Genomic DNA, 19,237 nt, shown 5'->3' with positions numbered 1-19,237 from the left:
TTACAATTCATTCTATTAACATAAAATTAACAGTATTTTTTACATATTAGCATTTTCTGTTTGCCAAGTGAAAATTAAAATTGTATTTGTTTTTTATGTAAATATTTATTGATGGAGTTTAAATGAATGAAACATTATAATTTTGAAAAGTTTAATTATCGATGTAAATATTTATATCACCGCGAATAGATTTTACATCGATTTTCAATGTAAAACTACACTATCTAAGTGTCAATAAATACAGATCGAAAGTAGAGTTTTACATTGAAAACAAAAATCAGTTTAGGGAATAAAATGAGAGAACAGTAAAATTAAAAAATATATATTAAAATTTTAAAGAATTTAACTATAATTCATTCATCCTTTTTATTGCATATCATATCAAGATTTCAATTAATTATCTTATATTTTATTTAATTTTCATTGGTTAACATTTTACAAGTGTAATTCCCATCAACATTTTAAGGAAGTTAAAAATGTTAATTATGACATGTTTTTATGATTAATTTATATTTTTAATTGAATTTTTTTTGTTTTAAATTTACAATTATATATTATAATCAAGTCTTATCGGATCAGAGCCAATTCATTCATTGACAGCATTAATTATCTGAAAGCTACTGTAGCTGGATTAACCTCATATTAGGTTTCATTTTTTATGAATGAAGCTGGCTTAGATAACTGTACCCATTTCTTTCATTTTGAATTTGGATATACCTCGATCCGATCCGTCATGACCCAATTCGATTAATTAGTTATGAAATATTATATTTTATATATTATTAATGTAATTATATATTATGTATCATAATTAATTATTTATATTATATCATCAAGTTTTTTTATTACAATTTTATTCAAATCAGATATCCAATAATATATTCAAATTTGAATTATACTTTTAAAAATTTGACATATTCTTATCAGATTCGGATCAGTCAGATTTCTTATCAAATTGGATGGATATATCCTCTATCCAATCCCATCCGATTTATTTGCAGTCCTATATGCGTCTGTAAGAGAGTTTCCAATTCCCAACCAATGAGATGATACAACATCAAAGGGAAATTTAACTGATAACAAGAATTAAGAAATAGACTTAGTGCTGTCAGTGGGTTTGATATATCTGACAAATCCGAACTGAACCGGCCCAATTATATTGGTCTAGGTCTGCATTATGTGTTCAAATTATATCAGAAAATATTGGTCAATTATATTAGGGTAGGTCTGCATTAATTTTAGGATTTAGGGATTAGGACTTGGGACACTTTCATCAACCACGGTACGAGCAAAATAAAGCTTAATTATATTAGGGTTGGGATTGATTTATCATTATTAACCATTATATAATCATGGTTCAAAGTATCGATACGATATGCCCCGTATCGGGCATTTCGTATCTATCTTTTACAAATGATATGGTCTGAAACGCCTGTTTCCAGGTGTTTCGGACCCCCATTTTTTTAATAATAAAAAACAGCCTATAATCTTTCCAAAAAACCAAAGTTAAAAAAAAAAAAACTAAAAACAAATAAGTGTTTCGGCCATTTCTATGTACCGATATGATATGGCCGAAACTCGTATCGTATCAATACTTTGAACCTTGTATATAATTATATAATTACATACACATATATACAAAAAGTTACAACGATAATTATATATAAGGTTTGCTTGGGAGCTGGTTTTACACATTTACGATTTGAATCGGATCTTGACCCGACCCGACCCATTGACAGCACCAAATAGAGTGTCGTCTAACTGTCTAAGTTGGACTGTTAGAGTCCAATCTGACCTTGACGTACGAAAAGAATCTCTTTTTTGTCAACGGTTGATTTTTCCAGTTAAGATAACATCAACCACCCTTGACGTGGGATCATCTCATTGGCCGATACGAGGAAACACTTGACTAAACAAGCCAACCGGCAAACTTACCACACAGTACTGAAACAGGAGAGAATTCTAACATACAACGCCAGTATGCATTCTAGTTAGCATTCCTCTTTGAGGGAGCGTTCTTTTTTTGGATTTTGAGATGGGGAATTGGTTAATGGGATTTTGGTTTTTATTGACCAAGAATTACATATTCTTTTTTTAGATTTATATAAGGATTATGAAAAGTTTATACCCATCTCCTAGATTGGTAAATAACTTTCTCACCTTGTGGAAAATCGTCAACACATGAATGGGACAAAAATACCCCTTATAATAATAGATTTATATGACTAAAATAGTCTTTTCTAGAAAATACTTATTTTGCATTTACGCAAATAGGGCCAAGTATAGATGTAGAAGTTGAGGAAAGTGCACTCATCACACACCTCAAAGCCTCTCATTGTAGATGTTAAGTGCCTCGGCCTAACAAATGGGTCTATTGGTGAGCCCACTTAATGGGTTTTTAATATATTCGATTAGGTGTTGGGCCATGCATGAAGTAGAGAGCCACATGGGCCTATTTGTGAAAGTCGTTATTAGTTTGTTTCTTATTTATGGATCAGTTAGTAGTGAGTGTATGGTATGAGTGTAACGGGTTATGGGTAGTTGTCTGAGAGTTGGAGTCTATATATACTTGAATTGTTTCTTTGAGAGAAATAAATTGAAGAATTTGACCTTAAACCATTTGGTTTTTATCGAAGGTCTCCTGTCTTCCTCGAAGTAGACGGAATTTACTTTACATCTTACTTGGGATCGTAACAATAGCAAAATACACACACCCAAGTATTATATTATTTATAAAATCCGGCTTCTACTAATTGGGATTGGCTTTTCTAGAAATGGCCTGTTTGGGACTAGTGAGGGCTTTAGCATTGACAAAACTGCTTCAAAGAAACTATCAAAACTAACTTCGCTTTCTCCACCAAACATAGCCCTATAACTTTTTAAGAGAAGCCACTGTGTGAAAGTCCTCGCACTTACTACCAAGGTTTTTAAAATCAAATTGGACAATGAACTGGTCAGGAGAACCGTTTGAATCGAACGACTGGCCCATTCTGATAAAAAAAGAATGATTAAACTGTTGAACGATTCAAACACTCGAATCAACGATTTTGGACAAAATAATGGTTTTAGGGTAAAACTAGGAACCGATCAACCAGTCACCTGACCGATTCCCGATTTTTCTAATCCAACTATCCAGTCCAATCCGATTTTGAAAATCATACTTACTACCTTGTTAGGGTTAGGGTGGACACGAGCGGCAACGAGTTGAAAATGCGGATACCATGCGCCCATGGCTGCAGGGCCTGCGGTAGCCATGAGGCCGGCCGTGGCCCGTGACGTTAGCAAATAACAATCTAACATTGACAAATAAACTAAAATGTTGTACACAAATTAATATGATATGTTTAGTCTAAATCAATAGCAACTTTATTTGGTTCCTGAGTAGGTGTACGAGTGGGCCATGTCTTTCTAAAATTCTCAAAACCTCCATCCTCATCAACTTGTAACTGCATAGAACTAGCAATATTTCACACCCACAATTTGATTTGCAAATGGAAGAAAAATAGAGAGGATTACATAAAGGAGTTGCTCTTCATACGCAATCTGATTGAGGGTAAGTTCTCCAGCATTTAATTTAATATGAAATCACATTTGCAATATCACTTTTTTTCATGGTTTTCAAAATCGAATCGGATTGGACGATTGAACCGGAAAACCTGGAACCAGTCAGGTGACCCAAAACCAGATTTTTGTCAAAAATCGTTAATTTTGTTCAGAAAGTCATTGACCCAGGTGATTAATCATTTGAACAATTTTAATCATTTTTTAATTTTTTAAATTTTTTGTCAAAATAAACAGACCATTCGGTTCGAATGATCGGACCTTTCAACCCGAAAACCAAACCCCTGACCGGTTTGTTCTTCGGGTCAGTTTAAAAAACCTTGCTTTTTTTAACACCAAAACATGAAAAAATCAAGCTTGTCAAGAGTTCTGATATTCATGGCCAATTTCAACTTTCAACATCGGGACATGTATTGAAAACGGAATAGCCTTTATTTTTCTTTTCATTGTTTTTTAGCAGATAATGAAAATCAGTTAGTCTTTTTCTGATAATAAAGGTACATAACATCAACAAGTTTGCTTAGTCATTTCCTCTTGATGTTATATTGTACCAAATTAACGAGAAACAAAATGAGGATGTTTCAAGATATTGACTTGAAAAAACACTTTTGAAGTTGAACTCTTGAATTTATTATTGTTGCTGTTATTTTTTGGGAGACTTTGCTGCATTACATTTGTATATGTAATTACAAATTTTTATTCATTTTACCAAAACTGATAATTCTCATTTTTTTACTATCATCAGAACCACCATCTTATACATGGCAGTAATTGAATCCTATTATTGCATCTGCATGCCTGAGATTAATTGTAAGCAAAGTGCCCATCCGCCATTGTCAGCTTTGAGGACATGAGTTGTTTTCGTCTCATCCGTTGATGGTGGTTTGATTCTTAAAATGTTCAACAGGTGGCAAAATTATGGACCGGACACACCTCAGGTTTTGTTTGGGGTAAAGTGAAGATTGTCTTAAAAAAGGAATTACCCTGTATATGAAACCCTTCAAATTAAGATTAGACCGATTCCTTACTACATATTCTTTTTTACAGAAATCGATCAATTGCTGCACCAGTTGGTAAGGCTAAGAAGACATAGTGACCTCTAACAGAAGATATGTCTCTCTGTAGAGTGAAATAGAGAAACAGGATTCAAAAGATTTAAGTATTGTTTTGATTGAGTTGAGCTTGGATAAAAATAATGGTAGAATCAATCTTTTATAAAACAATCTGGAATCGGAATTGGAACCGTTCTGACTATCAGTTTCCGGATTGACGATTTAACTATCTAGTTAGAATGAATGGCCTGTTCTGACAAAAGAATTAAAAGAATAAAAAATAATTAAAATAAAAGCGATTAAAAACTGTTGAACGAATTGACAGTTGGACCGCCTGAATCAATGAGTTATTGATTAATTTAACGGTTTTTTATTAGAGACCAAATTTAGGGTAAAATAGAATCAGTTGTCTGAATAATCCCTGGAGCCGTCCAGGTCAAGGGCGGTTTGAAAACATTGGGTAAAACCCATAAGGAAACTTCTCGTGTCCTTAAAAACAAAGGTGATGACTGATGAGTTCACCATTTAATCCGTGTAGAAGTCTTCTCCTGTAATTGATTGGGGTGGCAGCTGTGAATTCATGATCCTCTATGGAGAGCTTACATCATCTTCAGGTGCCTGTGTTTTGTACATTTGTTGATGAAATATTAATTTGCTATGACCCCGCTGAAATCTCTACTAATCATAGTTGACTGACTGACCTGACTAGTTAACAATAATTGTTCACTCAAAGTTCTTATTGCTAACGGATCCTTTAAATTGGGTGGTTAAGATGTGATTAAGCTGCAACAAGATAAGGATGGGGGGAGGAGGGCATGAGAATTTAAGATAGAATTTGTGTTAGATTAAGATTGAGAATTTATCTTTATTCTATAAAATTCAAAATCAATGAAACCTTTTGATCTTCTTTGAATCATATATCATGTGGTTCTAAGGGATGTTTCACCTACTTATAGAAGGGGCGTCATAGTTGTCCTAATCTTGTTGGAAAATGGTTGTTAAGCCTAGTAAATAAGAAAATGACCATTTTAATCATAAATATTTATTATTATAAGGGCTATTTTTGTTCCATCCAAGTGTTGGTAATTTTCTCCCAAATGGAAAAGTTATTTATCTACCTTTGAAATAGGTATCACTTACCTGGGAAAATAAATTTTCTCTGATCCCCGCACAAATTTAAAAAAAGAATATGAATTTTTTGATTAATGGGCAACTTTCCCCCTCTCAAAATCTAAAAAAATAAAAATGCCCCCAAGGGTTTCCCCCCTCGAATTCTCTATTGTTGGTCGCCCACCTTATAAAGTTTTTGACATGACGCTTCAAGAAACCAGTTGAACCGGTTTGGCTAGCTTAATAGACCTGCTGCCCTTCTACAATCTGGCTCATTGACATTCATTATATTTTTCTTCTCACTAATGCTCATTGATGCCTCCCAAGGTATAATTTTGCCCATTTTCAGCTCGAAACAAAATAAATAATTAAACAAATAGATAATTGAGGTGTTCTTCTTATTTGGTCCATAGAAGCCCTGACTATAAATGCATTTTTTTGTTCTCGTTGAGGTCATTTATTAGCCCATTTGGCTCATTTTTCCTACTCAAGAAGCCAGACCAAAGAGGCTCTTCTTTTCAAAAAAGCAGTAGGACATCATTAACTCTAATAACAGAATCACTAGTTAGTAGGGGTGCCCATGAGTCGAGTTCTTCACGAGTTATTCAAGCTCGGTTCGGTTCAATTTCAATCGAGTTTCAAGTTGAGCTCGAGCTTAATAAAGTTCGGCTTGTGAGGCTCGCAAGAAGCTCGAATAGCTACATACATTAATAATAATAATAATAATAATAATAATAATAATAATAATAAATATATATAATAAAATTATTATATATATAATATTTTATTGTTATATATAATAATAACTAATTATTATAATTCTTAATTTTTTAAATATCAAATAAAAAATATTTTTATATATAATTTTTTTTAGTTTTATAAAACATTTTTCTCGAGCTAAGCTTGAGCTTACAAGTTTTTTACTTGAACCGAGTTCGAACCTCATACTACCTAGGCGAACCAGGCTTGAATAGCTAATTATTCGGCTCGGCTCGGTTTGAATCCACCCCTAAAGTAGTTAGGGAATTTTGTAATGAGATAATCGCTGGGTGGTTGAGATGTAAGTAAGTTGTGACAAGGATGATATATGAGAGATTAAGAAAGATTTTGTATTAGATTAGGATTAGAAGCTGGAAAAATCTATGGTGCATTAGAGGTTATTTATTTACTCACTAACTACTTAACGAATTGACACTACATAGTAGAGGATTTGGAGTGAACAAACTCTGCATGAACTGATCATTAAAAATTAAGAGGCCTTCATGAGAAGCCTTGTAAAATGAAGTAATCCTAAAGGAAACGGGTTGGAGTCAGTCAATGGAATTGTGTTTCCCATTGACCGCTTTTCCCACATTTGTTGTTTAGTTCATGCATGAACCAAAGGTGTTTGCTTTTGTAGTTGTTGTACCTCAGTGAGAGACTAAGGCTTAGTTTGGAAGGAGTAAGAACAGTATAAATCCATACAAAATAATACAAAATAGAAGGTTTTGAGCTCTACATATTTGTATTTGTACTCCTTCCAAATGGAGCCTAAGAGTCATACATAAAGGTTTGTCTCTGCCATTTTTTCAATTTAGGATGCTTTTTCACTTGCAATAGCTGCAGCTAATTCTGTCTTTGCCAACTCCTGGACTTTCTTCAGATGCAATTCTGCTTCATTTTCCTGCAGGCTGCAGCAGATATATATATATATATTAGTCAATGCAAATTCAATAGTAGTCTACAAGAAGTTAACTACATAGAAATTATATTCAATCTGTGAAACAAATAACACACCTTGTGTTCTAGTTCCCTCTTAAGGTTCTCTTCTGCTTTCTCTCTTGATGTGATTTAATAGTGGTTGCTACCTTTGCTCTTTCTTTGTTTAACTCCTGAAAATGAATTCACAAGAGCATGTGATGGGTGTTGTTATGGTAATCCAGGGCTCTCAAAGATTGAGGGTGTGATGAAGAAATGAAACAGGGATCTAAACATTTCTAGATGGAATCATCTAATTAAATTTTTGGAACGTTTGATAGATGGAATCTAAATAGAGAACTAGCTGACATTCTTGAAACCTGGACAAAATGGTTACACTACAATTTGAACTGTTGTTATTCTTCAAAATGAACATACCAAATTCCAAGCCCTCTATTGAAGTGTCTACCAGCCTTTGCCATATAACAGTACTAGCGAGGATTCATGCGATGCACGGGATTTATTAAGTGAAAGCTAAATTACTAAAATATCACTTATAGTTTTATGGATTTACTAAAATCTACCCTATATTTAGCATTTTACTAAAACACCACTTATAATTTGCAATGGATTTAATCAATTTTCCATTAAATGACAGTGTTGACCCTAATGTTTATTTAAATAAATTTAATCAAAAGAAAATAAAAAAAATACCATTTTTGCCCTTGGAATAAAAAATCATGGGCCTAATGGCAAAACAAACACTCCTTAATGAAAGGTTGATTAAGTAAATAAGTAGTAAAATATATGAGATGTTTTAGTAAAAGAAAAACTATAAGGTATGCTTAAGTAAATATGTAAAACTATAAGGTGTGTTTTAGTAAATGACCCTAATAGAAACACATAAGAGTATATTGTTTTATATTTTTAATTTTGTAAATAATTAATAATTATTCATATTTTATATAATACTTTTAATAATATTTTTATCATACAAAAATAAAAATACTTAATTTCAGTTAGGTTTATTCATCAAATTGATGAAACCGACCAACTCGATCCAAGTTGGTCGGTTTTCTAGTATTTTAGGTTGACTTTGGATAAAAAATTTCCCAATTCGACAAAATTGGATCAGTTCCCCAACCAACCAAAATCGAATGACCTAACCATGGATATATATTAATATTTTATATTTTAAATATAATTTTTAATATGGAAAAGTGGGAGATTTCACATATTTCTTAGTCTAAAATGTTTTATATCATAAATCTAATTGACCCGTATTTTAATAATTGCACTGTAATTTTTAAAATTAAATTTAATTTCTAAGTTTAAATCGTTTCAACCAACTGACCAAACCAAAAACTTGACCCAAATTGATACAATTTGAGTGGGTCGATTTTCTCAAAAGGTCAGTCGGTTTTAGCTGACCAACTCCCCAACCTGACCAGGTCAATTTGGTTGGCCAAATAGCTTATGACCAAACCGAACCAACTCATAAACACTCATAATTTCAGCTAAATTAATAGTCTCATCTCTCATAAATAACAATAATTTAATCTCCGATAATTATTGAAAGTTTGTAACAAAAATACATAACTATTGAAAATATATTAATAATGAAAAAAATACAATAAGTACTAAAAATATATTAACTTAGTCAATAAATAGTATAATCTAAAATAATAGTTTAATCTTTAATAAATATTAATCAATAAGTTATTACAAAAATACAATAAATATAATAAATTAAATTTAAAAAATTCAATAATAGTAGTTTAATCTCCAATAATTATTGAAAGTTTTCTATTAAATAACAAAACAAAATAAATCTATATATAATCATTGAAAATACATTTATCACAAAAAACAATAAATAATTATTGAAATACAATAAATATTAAATTTAGTATATATAATTATATAATAAATACATATTGAGAGTTTAAAATTATTATTCGTAAATATTAATTTTTTTGAAATTTATTTTCTTAAATTATTACTTGATATAAGTGAAATTAGTTATTTGCAATATCATGTAAAAATATTAAATTATTATTAATTTCAATATTATGTTATAATTGTTTTTCTACTTTTATGAATATTTTTAAATTTATTACATGATTTCTCTATTTTAAATATTTAAAATCTAGTTATTTTAAATATTTAAAATCTAGTTATGTTAAATATTTTGTTATTTAAAATATTTAGTTATTTAAATACTTAAATAATAGGTAAAATATTTAAATTTTAAAATGTTAATTATTTATTGAATTTAATTATCCATAAAATCATAATTTATACTATTATTACATAATTTCATTATTAATTTTGTAATATATTAAATTATTATTAATTTCAATATTATTTTATAATTATTTTTCTACTTTGACAAAATTTTTTAAATTTATTACATAATTCCGGTGTTTTATCTATTTAAAATATAGTTATGATAAATATTTAAATAATCTATAAAATATTTAAAATTTTTTATTATTTTTTATTATTTATTTAAAGCTATTACATATTATTAAATGTTTGAAAAACATTTAAATTGATAATCCAGAAAAACATAATTTAAATTGTTAGTATATAATTTCGTGATATATTTTGTAAAAATATAAAATTATTTTTTTGTGTTTTTAATAGTATTTTAAAGTTATTATATAATTTTGTTAGAATATTTAAATAATTCTTAAAATTTTTAACCCAAACTTTCTTTAGATAGATATAGAAAAAAAGTAAGGGAGATGATAAATAGGAATTAGATATAATTTAGGAGAGCAACTCTCTGCTAAATTAGAAATAATGGAGATAAATAGGAATTAGAGGTAATTTAGAAGATAAATAGGAATTAGAGATAATTTTGGGGAAAGTGGGGGGGATAGTTTAGGAGAAATTTTAGGAGAATAGATTATTTAGATGATAGGAAAGTGCATCTTATTGGTTGTTTCAAAAGTAAATGGAATAAAAATAAAAATAAAACTTTCAAAAAATAGAGAAAATTTCCGCTTTGTTTTAATATATATATATATATATATATATATAGATTTTTGAGCCTGTGACCTACTAATAGAAAAGCAAAAGATGTCAAAAACCTAAAGAAAATGTTAAATAAAATAACCTAACTTTCAGTTCTATTTTTATCCTTGCAGCTCCTCTGTTTTCTCCTTCAAATTCTTAAATATGGATTACTATCAATATAGGTGTCAATTGGACTGGATTTTGTCTAACCCGATCCAGTCCAATGTGAGTCCACTTACAAATGGACTGGACCCAATACAGTCCAAATCCAATCGAATCCATTAAAATGTAAATGGATTGGATTGGATCCAATCCAAACCAAATGAAATATCAAAAATTATATAAAAGCACTTTTTGCATCAAAAAAATACTTTTGTAGAAGTACTTTGATAAAAAGTATTTTCATAAAAGTTTTTATAAAAGCACTTTATTGAAAGTACTTCGTAAAAGTGCTTTTGTAAAAACACTTTTAGAAAAGTACTTCCATAGACTTTCATAAAAGTGTTTTTATAAAAGTACTTCCATAAAAGTGATTTTGTAAAAATTCTTTCGTAAAAGTACTTTTATAAAAATATTTTTGTAGAAGTATTTTTATAAAAGTGTTTTCATTACTTTTGTAAAAGTGCTTTTGTAGAAGTTCTTTTGTAAAAATGTTTTCATAAAAGTATTGCACTTTTATAAAAATACTTTTCATAAAATTATTTTTATAAAAGTGCTTTTGTAAAAGTATTTTCATAAAAGTGCTTTCGTAAAAGTACTTTCATAAAAGTGGTTTTATGCTGACTCCAGTTTTGATTGATTTCAAATTGAACAAGGGTTTGGCCTCGTGATCGGATTATTTGAAATTTGGTTTAGGTCCAATTCAAACCAATTAGAATATAGACCAATTTATTTTGGATTGGCCCAATCCAATAAATATAATGGACTGTCTAAATCCAATTTGATAAGGTTTGGATCGGATTGAATCCAAACCGAAACCGGTCAATTGACACCCCTAACTATCAAACAAATCCCCAAAAGAAAAAATTTCCAAGAAGCAACAAATCGGAAAATTACAAAAAGGAAAATGGCAAGGCTTAAATGTTAAGTTAGGTAACCAACCCAATATTTATATAAGAAAATTATAAATATGTAAAAGCTATGGAATAAATTTGTGGGAGTTGAACATAACATGTAACTACTTTGGAACAAATGTTAAAAGACAAGGGAGAATAGAATGATATAATTTTCTATTACATGTTATGTTCCAAAGTAAGGCTTAGAGACTCAATTCCATCGATCTCTTCGCGTCCTCAGCCAAACAACGATGGAATTGAACTACTATCTATTGCATTCTCTTATTCTTAAGCATATCTATTGCATTCCCTCGATCAAAAAGTGTCTTTATTATTATCTTGTTGAACACAGGACCAGAATGAAGGCGGGAACTTTGAAGTTTTGACATTTTGGCTTTGGGTTTTGTCAATTTGTCGAGCAGAATGTAATGGTTTTAGATAGGTTCAACTACGGTTAAAAAATAAACCATTGTGCCAGGTAGGAATGGCAACGGGGAGGGAACTTTAATCTCTGAAATTTTTTTAAATAATAGTATTTTTTTTTAAATAAATTGATTTAAGATAAATAAAAATTTTAAATTATAAATAATGCTTTAAATATATATATATAATCGGGGTCGGGGTGGGGCGGGGACCTCAATCCCCATTCTCGACCCAGACCCCAATCGAGGATTCCTATTGATCCCCATCCCTGACCCCATTGGATTGGGGAAGTCTGGTCGGCATTGGGGATGGGGAAAATTGCCATCCTTGGTGCCAGGTGCCAAAAAACCGTCGTTCAATTTTTAGTTTTCTTTTGTAGGGGGTGGTTTCTTGGGGAACGTCACCTTAGTTGTTGCTGAGGTGGCGGTGTTGAAGATTGCCGGTTTTAAACTGCTGCCTTAGACCGATAGTGATGTAGGATCAATGGAAAAATAAATATCATTTATCTGGGTAAGTGATACCCATATTTCAAGTGGACAAGTATTTTTATTTTCCCACTTGATTTTTCCGATTCTAATAATGATTTTTTATGGATAAAAGAGTCATTGTATAATTTACTTACCAATAAAAAAACATGAATACACTTATCCAAATAAATAAACACTTACCAAGATAAATAGATAAATAGATTTCTGAAAAATGAATAGGGTCTTAAAAAAGAAAATTTTCATCCACTAACTAAAAATAAGAGAAAGGTAAAAATATAAAGTTGACAACCCATTTAAATTCTTTTGCGCTGTATTTGGTTTGACATAAAATAAGAGAAAGGTAAAAATGAGATATGGATTGGGCTCATATTAAGGCGGTGTTTGGAATCATGGGCTTTTATTCAATAAATATTGTCATATAGGTGCCACTTCAGCGTTTCCCTCATTATGTGGATCCATACATATAGAGATTTGCAAAACAAACATTGATTTATGTGTGCACCTATCATTTAAATAACTTTATTTTGATGCTTCCTCCAATGAGTAAGCATTTATTCACTATTTTATTGATGTGATGTCTAATTGCACTTAAAATTCATTATTATTCTTCTCGATTTTACAAACATTTAGTAAATAAACGCCACGTTTTCAAATACATACCAAAACTACCTCTGATCGTTCTCTGTCTCGTTCTATCTTCCGTCTCCGTTAGGTATTTCTCTATAAAAGAAAAAAAAATTATGATAGACTGTCCATAAGTCGTACATATGTATAGGCCCTTTCAGCCCCACAGAATTTGCCACGTGTTAATACTTAATAATAGACCATTCGACTTTCTTTTGTGGTCTTGCTTTATGGAATGCTGCATTTGAGCATGCATGCTTCATGAGTCGTTCAGAAGTTGCCACGTGACTATCAAGTCCATGAGCATTCACGCCCAGATGTTTCAATTGGTAAGGACTGGATTAGACAGGTATAGTTTTTACTCTGCGATGACAATCGACAGTCTTCAGCTTGCAGAAAAAATCCAGTTACAAGTTTTACTTTACCTCAAAAGAAATTGTCAATTGTGGGAAGTTTTACTCTGCGATGACAATCGCCCAGATGTTTCAATTCGTGATTTCTACAGCTTTCTTCACTTTCTTGAATTGATAAAGCATCAGGGATGTCCTGCTGCAATTGGCCAAAGCAAAAGAAGCTTAGCTTTTATGGGTCCTAACTCCTAAGTGGTTATTGCGTTGTAATAAGTACTGTTCTTCCTCAGCATCCAAACCCACCCTCAATAACACAACTGTGTTACATTACAAGGCCACGTTGAAGATTACTGAATGATTGGGTAGACGTGTATATGAGAGAAAGAGAGAGATATCATCAATTGATCACTAGTGCAGGAAGCAGATCAAAGTGAGTGAGTGTCAGTTGATGAGCAGGAGTGAAATAGATTAAAGCAGTTGTCATGGGAAGAGAATCTCGAGGAAAGAACAATACAAGGGCTTAGCTAGCCTTAGGAGGTATTCAATGGATTCGTTAATGGCGTCTGTCCCTGGAAACTTCCAGGAAATAATCCGAAAGTTGGGTAATTAATAATAAGGGAATTACGACAGGCCAACATATGAAGCTTCCTCTGGGCTTTCATTCGTTCGTCTTGTTGTTTATTTACTCTCTTATCAGTTATCACACATCACAAGCTGTCAAGCTGCATGTTAACATGGAACAAGGCCCCAGTTGGGTTGTGTGCCTAACTGCCTCTTCTAAGCTGATGGATGGATCGATAGGTGTAACATTTGAAATGGAAAAATACATTGCACTTTATTCTAGAATTTTGAAATTATAGTCTATATAATCTATTAATAGCCCCTATAAATCGCATCTTATTCGTTAATTTAACATCAATCCATGGTCAATATTCATCCTACGAGCTAATAATTAGGCTGAATAGTCATTCTTCCTATGTTTGTCATATTTCCTTTTGACAACCTTCCTCAAATTCATCCGAATTTTAGTTCCTTTTAAAAATAGTATAAATATAATATAAATAAAAATGTTTCGTACAAATATATAGTCAAACCCTTTAAAAATGTTTCAAAGGAAGAAAGGCTTTCAGGCTATAGTCTCTATCATTCAGATATGAATCTTTTTCAAATTTAGACACATGGTATTTTTTGAGAAGTTGCGATTAAAGTCCACAACCCATTACCACCTTTCAAGCAAGTGGCTTTCTCATTTTCTAAAAAGCTAGGCATGTGGCAATTTTTAAAAAATTCCTACTAAAGCCCACAACCCACTACCAGGCTACACCTTCCCACCATTTATGCACTTGGTCTTCTCATTTTTCTGGAAAACTAGACATGTGGCATTTTCTAAGAAGTTGTTAAATCTTACAACCCACTACCACCATTTTCAATACATTCCTAAAAAAATGCGAAAAATGCAAAAATGGTTATCTACAACCACTTATGCCTACATTCTATTAATCTTAGTTAATCACTAATCCTATATATATCATAACAAAAGAAAATTATTCATATTCTAATAATTATTGAAGAACTATTTTTTGAAATAAATAAATATTTCTTAAAATTTTAATAATTATTTAAAATATTAATAAATATAAATTTAACATTATTAATTCCATAATATAAATTTAACATTACTGATTCACCGTACTTAATATGGGGTCATTCACTAATCTATATATAAAAACAGAAGGAAATACGAAAAGCTTCTCTCAGCTTCGCAAGCCACCCCCCTATTTCTACCTCCTCCCTGCCCTCTTTCTCCACCTCCTGCCTGGGCTGGGCCTGCATCACGACTCTACACAAGGGCAGAGGCGGTCGATGCAGTCGGTTATTTAGTTTTGTAATGATAGATTTCATACCTACTATTGTCAAATGATTTTTATGTGGTGTTTGATATTATTTTCGTTTTTATTTTTTTGAGAAAATTGCGTTACGTAGGAACCGCATCATATTTTGAGAAAACGGCAAAAATACATTGGCAGTTGCTTTTTGGTTAGCCATTTTTTTTTACAAAAAATGGGAAAATGTTTTGCCATTTTCTCAACAAATGGCCCATCTCAGAAAATGTCACATTTGTAGCTGATATGGCTCTTATGTGGCACTATTTTCTCAGAAAATGACAAGGAAATTAATCAAACAACACCATGCATAAACATTTTCACAAAAAAAATACAATGCCTTTATTTTCAAATGAAAAAAAAAACACAATAAAACCAAACACCTCCTTAATTGTGATAGGTGTAAATATGAATCCTGAGATTAAAATTCACCTTTTTACATTAATCAAATTTGAGTACAACCAGTGTTGACGTGTTAGCTGATTTATTCTAACGTTGATGCAGAATCAAATCCCACAACCAGCACTTTGGGGAAGAAAGGGTAAAGGGGAAATTGTTAATGATGCATGACATGGAATAACAAAAAAAAATTGAGTGCAAAAATTTACATTTTTTTTAGAATACAAACTTTGCTCTCATTTTGAATTTAAACATGTGTTGTGCAAAATTCAACCGAGTATATGCATTGGACCAATGTCAGTACTCTTTTCGAAATGAAGCCAAAGATTTAGAAATATTATAAACAGTGCAAAATTCAACCGAGTATATGCATTGGACCAATGTCAGTACTCTTTTCGAAATGAAGCCAAGGATTTAGAAATATTATAAACAAGGTTTTATATACTGAACATATTTGTATTTAAACTCTTCCCAAATGAATTTGCACCACAAGTATTTGTATTTACACTCTTCTCAAACTGAGTCAAATATATACAGTGCATATACATACAAAATACAAGGTTTTACACTTTACATATTTGTATTTAAACTCTTTCTAAACTGTGAAATTGATTTCTAGTTTTACCGGCCTGACCGGAAACACTCAGCCCTAATCCAAGGATAACGATGGGCTGGGTTAAAGCTTAAAGGCCCAGTTACAGTTGGGTCTAGAAGTTTATCCAATTCTTATTAACATCAATCTTGTAAGCACACGTTTATGCCATGACCCACTTGTCTAGGTTGCCCCGCCTGTTCTCTTTCAGGTTTCATCTGTCAAAATGAAATGAAGAAACCCGAATTAGGCTTATCAAGATGCCAAGAACAAAAATTGCAGATTTGTTGGTTGTATAAGCGTCATTTTCCCTGCTTTTAGGCCTCATTTGTACAATAATTTAGGCATTTTGAAATAAAAAGGTTAATATCTTGACAAATACCAACAAATAAATCAAATACAGAAACAATTTTTTCATGGAAACTTTGAAATAAATAAGCCAAATTTTTAACCATAACAAATCAAAATCAAACCTGTTATATCAATACCTAGAATTGAATGAACTCCAAAAGTATGACAAAATTAGTCCATTTTTCTGTTCATCTCATATGATGTGTTTCATTTGGACTCATTTCTGGTGGACAACCACAATGATGAATCCAATATATTTTCATTTCTTTTTTCAAAAGGGGCTACAGCTCCACAACCGTCCTAGCCCATCTCTTAATCAAAACCATGTAACCCCAGCCGTGACCCATGATGAAAGCGGGATTCAGTGCTTATTTTGGACGGCTTTCAAGTAGCAACTTTTGGCTTTTCGAGATAGGCCTTTATCCTGCTGACAGTTTAAAAATCCGAAGAGTCCAGAATAGTTATCTTACAGCTAAAAATGACTTTCTGCTGAAGCTCTTTTTTAGTGGTTTCTTCAAAGCAATTTAGGCGGTGTTTGTCATCGATGTCGTTGTTCCAGAAAACAGTGACAAATCAGTATCACGTTGGAAGAATCGGTGTTCCAGAAAATTAATATGTTTAGAACCGTTTTTCTATAAAAAACGGTGCTCCAAATCATGCTTTAGAAATCGAGAAGGTATGGTCTCAGAAAATACCGAATTTGATGTTTTCTCAAATTGGAGATCATTACTGTCAATGAAAATATGATGTGACAATGATATGGATTTCCTATAATGGATAACAGTACTGAAAACAGATATGGAGCACTCGTACCAAATAGAAGGTGTTGTTGTTGCCCTAGAAAACATTTTACTTTGTAGCAACATTTCCAAACAAAAAAAAAAGACTATTTTCTCAGAAAATGGTTCCTCCAGTCCACACATAACGGTGTTATATATACAGCATCGATGTCAAACATATACTTAATTAAAGGAGCTCATTAGGGTTTGAAAATTGAATAGCTGCAGTGCGGTACTGTCTACTCTCACTCTTATCGGAAAGCAAATCAAGCAGCGGATGGTGATCTATGGTGTATCTGTTGAGTGATGTCTGAGGCCGAGTTACCCCCGGATTCTGTAGTTCCCCCTTTTATCTGCCAAATAAAAATCAAAGCAGCTCATTTAAAACTTAACCCTCATGGACGAACCCCAAACCCTAAGTCCAAGGTGAAAGTTGCATAATTCGAACAACTTCAATTTTTCAATTACAATGGGTTTGGATTCACGCTTGGGCGAGACGACTCTGGATCTGCTGTGAATACTGACGTGTATAACGGGCTATAATAACCAATGAATTTGAATTTTGCTTGTACTTGATTCGTATTATCCTAGCTCGGCCCAGTCTGGAAATTTCCCGGCTTGGGCATCTTTTGTGTCAAGCCTGGCTTGGAGTTGGGCCTGCATCAGGCCCAGAAATTTATGGACCGGCCTGGGCCCAATACTTTAGGCCCAGCCTAGCCATGATCTCCCAATTGTAACTGTTCTTGGTCTATAAATTGAGCTGACCTGAACATTTTGCTTCGCAGCGCTTTTCTGTTTTCAAGCTTCAACTGGCGGGAATGATTGGCGCCAGAATTTCGAAAGCATCATTCGCGGGGTTTTCTCTATATAAACCAAATCATTCGTCTGTTGTCCATTCTCAAATCTTCCCAAGAAGAAGAAATTCCTTTTGCTGTTTAAGAAGCTCTCGATCACTCAATATGGCGAAGCAGAGCGAGCAAAACGGTGTTCCAGAAGTCACCCAAGACCTTCCCACCCTTTTGAGAGTGAAAAAGCTCTCAGAAAAGGCCATCTTGCCTACAAGAGCATCGCCACTCTCAGCCGGCTACGATCTCTCCAGGTAACATGAACGGCTTTTTTTTTTTCTTTCACGGCATTATAGTTCATTTTTCTCAAATAGATACATCATTTCCTGCAACCTCTATCCGATTCAGTGCGGCCGAGACTAAGGTTCCGGCAAGGGGAAAAGCACTGGTCCCGACTGACCTGAGCATCGGCATACCCGATGGGACGTACGCTCGCATTGGTAAGTGTTACTCTAATTACGGGAATATCAGAAGTATAATTGCTAGTTAATTTCCTTAATAAATGACCGTGCTTTGATGTGCAGCACCGCGATCGGGTCTTGCGTGGAAGCATTCGATTGATGTGGGTGCTGGTGTCATAGATGCTGATTACAGGGGACCAGTAGGGGTGGTTCTCTTCAACCACTCCGACGCTGATTTTGAAGTGAAGCCCGGCGATCGGATAGCCCAATTAATCATCGAGAAGATAATGACACCAGATGTTTTGGAGGTTGAAGACTTGGATTCAACTCAAAGAGGCTCTGGGGGATTTGGGTCTACGGGTGTTTGATCTTCTGCTTTTTGGTGTTTTTTTCCCCAAGGGGGCTGACTAAGGAATTATGACGAACGTGTAGCGTGCAATCGCCTCGTGGTTTTGTATATGGACGTCGACATTTTGAAATAGAATATTTATACTTGAGCACTAGTGCAATTGGATTTCCAGTTTTTAGTTTTATAAAAAAAAGCAACCGCCAACGGTAGCGGACCAGCGGTTTTCTTTTTATCATCTCATTCTCCTGAAGGAGCCCATTTGGCTTCTAAGACT

At 32.6% G+C, this 19,237-nt stretch overlaps 1 protein-coding gene across 1 annotated transcript; it reads left to right on the top strand.

The window, feature by feature from the left end:
- The first annotated feature begins 18,157 nt into the window (after positions 1-18,157).
- Positions 18,158-19,117, top strand: LOC104601889 (deoxyuridine 5'-triphosphate nucleotidohydrolase-like). Its single transcript, XM_010265397.3, has 3 exons — positions 18,158-18,467; positions 18,562-18,653; positions 18,738-19,117. The coding sequence occupies exons 1-3, from the start codon at positions 18,187-18,189 to the stop codon at positions 18,980-18,982; spliced, it is 618 nt and encodes a 205-aa protein (XP_010263699.1). The 5' UTR covers positions 18,158-18,186; the 3' UTR covers positions 18,983-19,117.
- Positions 19,118-19,237: the final 120 nt, after the last annotated feature.

This window comes from Nelumbo nucifera, chromosome 1 (genome assembly GCF_055504915.1).
Source record: "Nelumbo nucifera cultivar China Antique chromosome 1, China Antique-T2T, whole genome shotgun sequence".
In the NCBI taxonomy this organism is placed as follows: domain Eukaryota; kingdom Viridiplantae; phylum Streptophyta; class Magnoliopsida; order Proteales; family Nelumbonaceae; genus Nelumbo; species Nelumbo nucifera.
This window is presented reverse-complemented; position numbering and strand designations above follow the sequence as displayed.